At 52.3% G+C, this 9124-nt stretch overlaps 1 protein-coding gene across 10 annotated transcripts in view; it reads left to right on the top strand.

The window, feature by feature from the left end:
* The first annotated feature begins 330 nt into the window (after positions 1-330).
* The window catches only part of Ttc7b (tetratricopeptide repeat domain 7B), a 212798-nt gene continuing 204004 nt past the window's right edge, over positions 331-9124 (top strand). For 7 of the 10 annotated variants that reach the window (XM_087553883.1, XM_087553879.1, XM_087553878.1 and 4 more), the window contains exon 1: positions 346-597. Coding sequence is in view for 3 of the 10 variants with exons in the window: in NM_001108719.3 (NP_001102189.2) it covers positions 477-597 (121 nt within the window). In the remaining 7 variants the exon portion in view is untranslated. 10 annotated transcript variants of the gene reach the window in all.

Raw genomic sequence — 9124 nt, 5'->3', positions numbered from 1 at the left:
CCGCATGGGGAATAGGCTGCCTGGGGCAGAGGGGAGCCAGAGGAGGGGCGCAGGCTAGCACAGGCAACCTGCGATGGCAGGGCCAGCCGAGGCAGGCCCGCCCTTCACGCCCCCTCACACGAGGCACCCGGGCCTTCGGGGCCCCAGAGCGTTCGCGGGGTGGCTGCCCTGGCTTGACCCCGCACTGTTCCTGTCCTCCTGAGTTCCGTCCCGCGCTTCTCACTGTCCGTCCGGCCTCCGCCCCGGCCCGCTGCGGCTCCGGCCCTGGCCGGCAGGGGCCGCTCCTCGCGGCGCCCGGGGCCCCGCCGCGCCCGCCGCCGCCCGCTCCCCGCCCCTTCCCCGGCCGGCGTTCCCGTTACGCCGCCGAGCCGGGAGCCGGAGCCGGAGCCCGCGGCCGCAGCGGGAGGCGGCGCGGGGCCCGGCGGCGGCGGGGCCTGCGGGGCCTGCGGGCGCGCGCCGGGCCGGCCAGGGCGGCCATGGCGACCAGGAAGGCGGGCTCGCGGCTGGAGACGGAGATCGAGCGCTGCCGCTCCGAGTGCCAATGGGAGCGGATCCCCGAGCTCGTCAAGCAGCTGTCGGCCAAGCTTATCGCCAACGGTACGCGCGGGCGCACCGGGGTTTGCGGGGCTGCCGCGGCCTCCGGGGCTAGGCCTGAGGCGCGGGGCGCGAGCAGGGGCGCGGCCGGGCGGCGAGGCGCAGGCCGCGCGGTGTGCGCGGGCCAGGCCCTTGGGGAACGCGAGGTCCTCCGGTCACGCGGCGTTCGGCTGGGCGGGCGGGCTGTGTTGGAGCCCTAGAGTCCTGACGTGCAGGGTGGAGAGGCTCGCCGACCCCAGAGGCCAGAGGCCAGCACCGGGGTTCCAAGAAGTTGGAGCTTGTGTGTGTGTGCATTTGTGTATGTGGCGCCCCCAGGACAAACCTGTGGGCATCTGGGGGCCACCAGAGTGTGTGGGGTGTGCTCAGGGATCCCATGAATGGAGATGTTGTGAACATATTGTATTCAAGGGCCCCAGGAGGAAGCTCAGACTTGGAGGGTGTCGGGTGGCATTGGCAGGTTGGGGTTTGTGTCTTGAGGTCTGACAGTTGGAATGTCAAATCTGCAGAGAGGTTAGGGTGGAGAGTACAAGGGAAACAGTCAGGGAGTCTGGGAGAAGGTTACTGGGCTGAGAGGTGAGACTATGAGTAACAATGAGGGAAATGGAGCTGATTGGATGAGGGGCCTGGTGGATCTGAGTTGGGAAACCTGGTGGCTGGACTTGGCCAATGACCCCATTTGTTGAATTGGTTCTTCCAACCTATCAAACCAAAATTGCGGCCAAAATCATATTCCAGAGAGAGACTCCACGTGTCCTTATTTATTTTGGAAGCAAGTATGGTTAATATTTGCTTGTCTTTTAGTACGCGCCAAAACCACAGGCAGGCACTTGGAGCCTGGTGAGAGGGCAGAGGATTCTGTCCTCCTTCACCTCTGGCTTCCCAAGGCTGTCTGGGCAGGGGCGGGACAAACAAATCAGAGTGAATGAATGAAGGACTGGCACTGCTCATTCAAGGAAGGACATGTGGACTGTTTTCAACCTTCACCCCACACTATCCAGAATTGGACAGGGAAATCGCATAGCCTCTTTAAGGATGGTCACTGTTTGTGACTTTTTTATAGAAATAGTGCCTGGAAATGAAATTAAAAAAAAAATTTCTCTATGTGTCTCTCAAACTCAACATATAGCTTAGGCTAGCCTCAAAGTCTCCAGCTTCCTGCTTTGCCTCCCAAGTTTAGGACCACGGGCAAATGTCACCATGCAGAGAGGGCAAGATTTTGGTTTTGCACACTGTCCACCATCTTTAAGTTAGCATTTGAGGGAGAGGTGTTGAGTCCTCAGGACCCCAAAGGCAACTTGACCTTGCCTGCTTTGCTGGTTTCTCCTGTCCTGCATTTTCCTTTTTCCTGTCAGAGTCACACTCCTGAGTCCCATGTGCCATTCCATCCATCCCGTGCAGGTGGATGTTAGCATTTGGTGTGGTCTGAGCATCCTCCTGTCTCCACCTGCTACCTGCTGTCTGCTCTCGTTCTGTAGCATGTGCGGTGCCCACCTAGGCCAGGTGCTGACCAGGCCCCTGCCCTTGTGCATTTTCTTCCTCTGAGAGGAACACTGAGAAACAATCGTGAAAGTAGTCAACGAGAAGCTGTTTAAGGGAAACAGACAACATTCGTGTGGTTGAGAATAGTGGACAGAAAGGGAGGAGAGACTGGCTCATGCTGCTGTGCTCCCTGGCATGAGAAGGTGCACGGACCCCTCTGTTTTCATTCACGGGCCCATTTTCAAGGCCTCTCTGAGCTTAACTTTCTTTCCAGAACCTGTGGCCTCATCCGCAGCTCTGACTAGGATGTGGGGTGGGGCAGGGTAGTGGTGATGAGCGGAACACTGTGTGGCCGTGGGTCTGTGTGTGAGTTAGCTCTGGAGATTTCCTGGGAGATAGTTTTCTCCCAGAGCCTCACATGGTGAGACCAGCAGCCATTGATGGGGGAAAGGTCATCTAGACTTGAAAAGGCCGAAGAGGCTGCTCAGAAAGGCAGAAAGAAAGCAGAGAAGGGGGTGAAACAAACCCGAACAGTTTCTTCTGCAGGTGCAGGGAACCCTTTGAGGGTGGGTCTTCTCCTGACTGATGGGACCTTCTTGGGGCTGATAGTGGGACCTCTACTTGACTTTGGAGGCCCTGGCTACCTTCAGTCCCTGTGGGTTTGCTAGCATAAACTAGGCACACTGCTTAGCTTAAACCATTGCTGCATAAAGGAAGGAAAACTAGTTAATGCCAAGCTTGTCATACTAAGATTTTCTGAAGGCAGCTACAGGCCACCAAGAGCATGCAGTTCTTACACCCAGTACCCAGGGGCCTGAACCTGCTGCTGCCACTCCCCCTGGCTCTGTGATCTTGGTCAAGCCTCTGAACAACCCAGAGCCTCAATTGCTGCATAACTCAGAAGACACACCTGTAATCCTGTCAACACTAGAGACAACCCCGTCAGGGCCGCACAGTGAGACCGTGGCGGTTTTCTTTGTTTTGAAAGATCCCCGAAGAGAGGCCCTTTCTAAAGTCATGGGAAATCGCGGACCCCAGACACAGAGAGAGACCATTTTGGATGTAATAAGCAAAGGCGAGGTTTATTACGGAGATCTATTACGGGGATCTCCAGGTCGACATGTATCCTGCGCAGGAGACAGAGGTGTCGACCCCGAAGCTCAAAAGTCAGGGATTTATATAGGGAAGGCTAGGGGGTTTGGCGCGGTTACACACAATTGGCTAATTTCTGGCGAGGCTATAAGTGATTGGCTCATTTAAACTTGGCAGTGAGATTACAGCACAGCAGGAGAGTACGAATTGACAGGAGCGTATAGGATTTTAGGAGCTAGGGGCGTTTCAGGGTTTGAAGGACATCTGGTTAAGGTGTGACTCTGAGTAAGCTGGGGGAGGTGCCCTTCTGCCAGATGGTTTGGGTCAGTCCTGATAACTCGGGCTGGTTCCTGCATTCCTTTCCTTTATCTTTATGGTCTGTTAGTCCTAGCGGCAGGGCGGGGCTGCCTGGACTTGCTTTTCACAGTGTTTAGTCCTGAGTCTGTGAATTTTGAAACTTACTCTTTTAACTTTATATTTTTAAACCTTAAATCTGTATAATTTTCCTTTCAGTTTCTAGAGAAGTAGTGCCTTGCAGGAATTATGAAGATTAAAAGAGGGCAGGGTGGATTTGGCGATGCACATTTCATCTCAGCTTCAGAGGCAGAGGCAGGCAGGTCTCTGTGAGTCCCACCATGAAGGCTACAAAGTGAGACTGCCTCACCGTGAACTGCAAGTTAAAAAGTTTTGGGTTTGATCGCTAATAGCATCTGCAAACTGGGTGTGGTGTGGCATATCTGTACCCAGACACTCAGAAAGTGTGGTAAGAGTCCAAGCTTACCCTTGGCTAAGTTTGAGGTCGATGGGGCTGTAGGAGGCCCTGTGCCAAGAAAAAAAAAAAAAAAAAAAAAAAGAGTAAAGTTTCTGCAGACTCCTGTCAATAGCCACAGAGCCTGACACCTCAGCAGCAGGCCTTTCTTTCCTTCTCTTTCTTTACTCATTCATCCCATCCAGTCTACAGACATTGAGTACCACTCTGAGCTACAGGAGGCTACTAGTGAGCACAGGCAAAAATGACAAGTGACGCTCTACCCAGCTCCGTGAAGCCCCTTTTGGTGGGCAGATGGTGTGATCGCTCGTAACGAACAGGATGTGTTGGTGGTCAGTGCTGCCACAGAGTGAAGGGAAAGGTCGGGTGGGGGTTGCAGGGACTGCTGACTTTAAATAGTAAACTAGGGTGTCTCCTGTGACTTGGGGAGTCCTGTTGGAAGGCCGAATGGGAGATAAAACTAGAGAAGCTAAAGGAGTGAGTTCTAGAGAGAGGACTTCAGGACAGAGGCTGGGGTGGGGGTCAGGGGAGACAGAACTTGTAGGCCTTACAGGCTACTGTTGTAGCTTAGGCATTTCTCTGCCTGAGGTAGGAGCCGGGGGTTGTGAGTGCAACAATCACTCACAACGCTCAGCAGGGACAGCTCCTGGGAGAGACGTGCTGGGTCTCCACTGGGTTTCCACTCTAAGCTGTGGGCACTGAGAGTCAAAGCCCCATCCTGACCCTGGATATAAAGGGGCCAGACATTTTGCCAAGAGATGGGTGAGTTAGGGAAGATCAGGTGTCAGGTTAAAAGGAAACCTTCGGGGTTGGGGATTTAGCTCAGTGGTAGAGCACTTGCCTAGGAAGCACAAGGCTCTGGGTTCGGTCCCCAGCTCCGAAAAAAAAAAAAGTTGTGGATAGGTGTATGTGTTTGTATGCGTTCTTGTGCATGTGTGTTTGTGTGAATGTGCACATGGAGGCCAGAGATTGATATCATGAACCTTTGGTGGCTCATGAGACTGCGAGGTCATGAACCTTCTCATTAACGTCCCAGCCAGTTCGTCTCCTTAGGCAGCTGTGCACCTGAACTCACTTGGAGCCATGAGGCCCCACATGGTAGTTCTCTCATTAGGGATCTCAGGCCATCTGATTTAGTGAGACTTCAAGGTAAGGTATTTTAACCAACTGGTGGTGATGGATCAATAGGGAAACAGTTCTTTTGCATGGGCGAGGGGGACCTAGAGTTTGACCCCCCAAAATCTATTGCTATGAGAGAGGTTCTTGGTTTGCCTGTGGCTGACCTCTGTGCTGTTGAAGGACAGGCATGAATGTCTTCATGGTTTCCCTGTCTAGACTCTTAGTATTTTGAAGCCTCTGCAGCCTTCTCCAGAGATGCTGTCATTGATGGCTCGAGGACTTCTTGGGAAAGGCTGAGTTTTATCTGAGTTTCTGCTGTGAAGTGAGAAAGTGGTCTTATTGTTTAGGACTGACCTCTTAGGGCATTTTGGGGCACCCAGTAAGCCTCTGGGAGTCACATTGCTCCAGGTCAGTGAGACCTCCTATGACCCTCCAGCTGTGCTTCGGGGCAGGCCAACATCCTGCTTTTAAACATGGTCTTCTTGTCCCCTGAAACTCGTGCTTTGTGGTGCAGGATGTGTCCTTATTTTTGGATCACTGGCATTAAGGTAGGCTTTCGTGCTTATGGTCTCTTGACTTCTTGTGGCTGACACTGGGGCTGGGACTGTCTTGCTCCCCTGTGGCCTCATGCCTGGAGGGACTTTGAGGCTCTGAGCTGGGGAAGGGAGGGATTCCTGACATTTGTTGGCTTGGTCCAGCAATTCTTGGAGCACATCCTCTTGTCACCTGCGAGCAGTGTCCTTTCCTCGTCCCTGGGCTGGTTTTGACTCCTGGCCCCTGACTTATGACTCCTCTTTTGCTCGAGCTATTCATGGTATCTTCACTGAAGGTCAGACTGCCCGTCTGTCAAGTCCAAGTTCCTCCCAGCTGTCCTTCCTTCACAGAAAGTGCAGCCATAACAATCTGGACCAGGCAGGACCTTAGAGATCATGTCAGATGCCATTTTTTAAACTGTGTTAATGGGGATGGGGCAGGCCTCATTTACTGGAGCCACTGAACTTTTCCCTAAGGTTTCCTTTGAAGGAAGGGCTCATGTGCTTAGAAAACAAATCCACTGAAATCCATGAATCAAGTCTAACTCCTGCATATGAGAGGACAGAGAAGGAGGTGTCTTCTGTGATGCCCTAGGCAGGAGAAGCAATCGAGTGGGCTGGAACCCCAGCCCTGAAGATCAGCTCCCTGTGTGAGAGGATCTTTCGAAACTCTGGGGTAAAGCAGGGGCACACAGAAAGTCCTTCTGAATCCCTTGAAGCCAAATGTACTTCTAAATGAGGGCTATTTTAGAATGCAGTACATATCCCCAGCGTTGTGTGACACTCCAAGTTGGGCCGGGGAGCAGACTGTATGAATATTCATTGCAAAGGCATGAAGACACCATGAACAGGTGCCAGTTCACCTCAGGTCCTCTTACTCAAATAAATAACAGTGAAAAACCACTTTGGGGTCTGGGGAGATGGCTTCCTGAGAAAGTGTCTGCTTACAACTTGAGGCTCTGAGTTCCAACCCTCACACCCAATCAAAGATGCTGGGTATAGCAGCCTGCATCAGTAACCACCCCTCCCCCTTCCTGGAGGCAGGGGCGGGTTGATTCCTGGTTTTTCGGGCTTACCAGTCTAGCCAAAAAGATGAACTCTATGTTTAGTGAGAACCTCTATGAAGAGTGATTATGGAATCTCCCATGGCAGCCTCTGCCTCCAGGTGCACATGCTTGGCTGAGAACATCCACACAGACAAGTGTGCAAGCCTGTGCACATATAAACACACACTAAATAAATACCAAACTTTTGAGTTTTTAGAGAGTTCTTGATTTCAGAAGTTACTGCTAATGTACTGTGTAACCTAGAAGTGTCAGACTTGTAAGGTAGCTGTAAGGACAACCTAATAGTGCTCTGTTCAGTGCTGGTCAGAGAATGTTACCATGGGCCAGCTGTTTTACCTTGCTGATGGTAGTGTTTCCCTGTCCCACACCCTGTGCAAGGCTCTTTTTCTTTCCACACCACCTTTCTTGTTTCCTCACCACGAGGCTAACTTTTAGGGCTGAGGGCCATTGTTTCTGGAGTCAGATTGAGGAATTGGGCCCACAGCTCACTGGTGTAGTGTTGTATTGCCCTGGCCCATGCCTAGGCTTATGCATCTAGTTCTCTGAGCAAATAGAGCAGACTGCAGAGAGCGGGGTTGGGGCTCTCTTGCCTTGGAAGTGAGGGTTTCCCCACCTTCCTTTCCATTCTCCTCCAGCCTTTCCTTGTGCTGACCGCTTTACTGTGGCTGGGCCCTGATTTGTGATTCCAGCTTCAAATCTATGGTTGCTTCTGAGGCTTTGCTACCCAATCAGTGATTGGCTGAGGTGTAAGCACGTGCCTGCTCTAGTCAGCTAAACAGTAGTGGGTATGACTTCCTCTTGCTGAAGGTCCCCTATACATGCTTGCTCTTGCCTGGAAAAGGCTGTTCATGCCTTTGAGGCCTGGAGCTGCTGCTGTCTTGTGCCCATAATGGTTCCTGGCCCCTGCATGGGGCCAGGCTGTGGAGGATGGCAGCATAGAGAAAAGAAACATGGGGCTGCTGAGGTGTTGGTGCCAAGCTAGTGCCTGGAGCAGCTCTTCCTGGGCTTTCTGTTGTGTGGGATCATGCGTTCCACCAGTGGAGCCGGTGTTTGCTGATGACTTACTGCCGAAGGCATTTCAACAAGTCCTCCCCTCTGCCCTGGGGCTGCCTGGCCAGGTTGGTCTGGGCACTGGGGAGTAGCCTTTGCACTCCATTACTATTGGCCTCACACAGCAAGATTCCTCTCCCTCTGGATGACCTCATGCTTGGCAGACATTGGAGTGCTGCAGGCAGCTGATGTGTGTGAAAGCTGGTGTTCCCATTGAGAAGCCCAGGAAGAAGGAGGTTTTCATATGCCTTCCAAAACCATCCCCCTCAACCACCAGGGCAAGGATAAACAGTGCCATGGAAAATATGGAGGACAGCCACAGCCACCAAAAAACCTAGTGCAGGAGTCACATGTCTACCGCCCTAGGGCTTGCCTATCCCTGCTTAGTAGGTGTGCCAGAGGAGAAGGTGCCGGAACCACACAGAGCCGATCTTTTGGATTCTTTTAGAGGTCCCCCAGGTCCGGAGCCAGAATCTTCAGACACTGCCCACCAAGGTCCTCCTGTGAGCCTCTACAGCTAGTCTTCCTGAGACAGTGTCGGGAGGGAAAGAGACTGGACAGCAGTTTGTAGGTTTCTCCTCTGTGTCAGATGCTGGTTGTGGACGTATACTCGATTCTTGGTAATCCTAGCAACCAAGTGAGCACATGTTCTAATACCTCTCACCCAGGGATGAGTAGATCAAGGCCCAGAGATGCTCACCAAGATGGGTTCTAGCTCCCTTGTGACTAGTTTTGTTATCCTCCTAGCACTCTGGTTTTTCTGACTGTTGGATTAAAGAATCAGAGACAGCTCATTTAGAGTCTAGGTCACCAGGCTCCACTCTTGGAGATCCTCTGTGGCAAGTCTTGGAGCCGTCTGCATTGTTAACAAGCCCCCAGGTGGTACCAGTGGTACCTAGCCTCACGTGTGAGAAGCAGTGAGGACAGGCTCTGGACATTGTAGATTTTCCAACACATCCTGAGTCTCTTGATACGTGACAATCTTTTTTGGCTAAGGCAGGGGCTCAAACTCTGAACTTTTTTTTTTTTTTTTGGTTCTTTTTTTCGGAGCTGGGGATCGAACCCAGGGCCTTGCGCTTCCTAGGTAAGCGCTCTACCACTGAGCTAAATCCCCAGCCCCTGAACTCTGAACTTTTAAGCAGAATCTTTGTGGCACCACCCTGATGGCAGAGAGACATCAGAAAAATAGGATGAGTAGGTGACTCCAGCAACTTTTGCAGTTCAGGTTAAGGACTCAGATTTCTGCACCTGACTGGACGTATGCTTCCAGAGATGCTGTTGGGGGCAGAAAGCTCGACTCTCTGTTAAAAAAGGGAGGGGTTTATTTATTTTATTATTTTATGTGTATTGGTGCTTTGCCTGCACGTATGTGTGTACACCACATGTGTGCCTGTAAATGTGAGAAGTCTTTGGACCCCCCT

This window comes from Rattus norvegicus, chromosome 6 (genome assembly GCF_021556685.1).
Source record: "Rattus norvegicus strain SHRSP/BbbUtx chromosome 6, alternate assembly SHRSP_T2T, whole genome shotgun sequence".
In the NCBI taxonomy this organism is placed as follows: domain Eukaryota; kingdom Metazoa; phylum Chordata; class Mammalia; order Rodentia; family Muridae; genus Rattus; species Rattus norvegicus.
The sequence above is the reverse complement of the archived record's forward strand: the minus strand, read 5'-3'. Positions and strand labels throughout refer to the sequence as shown.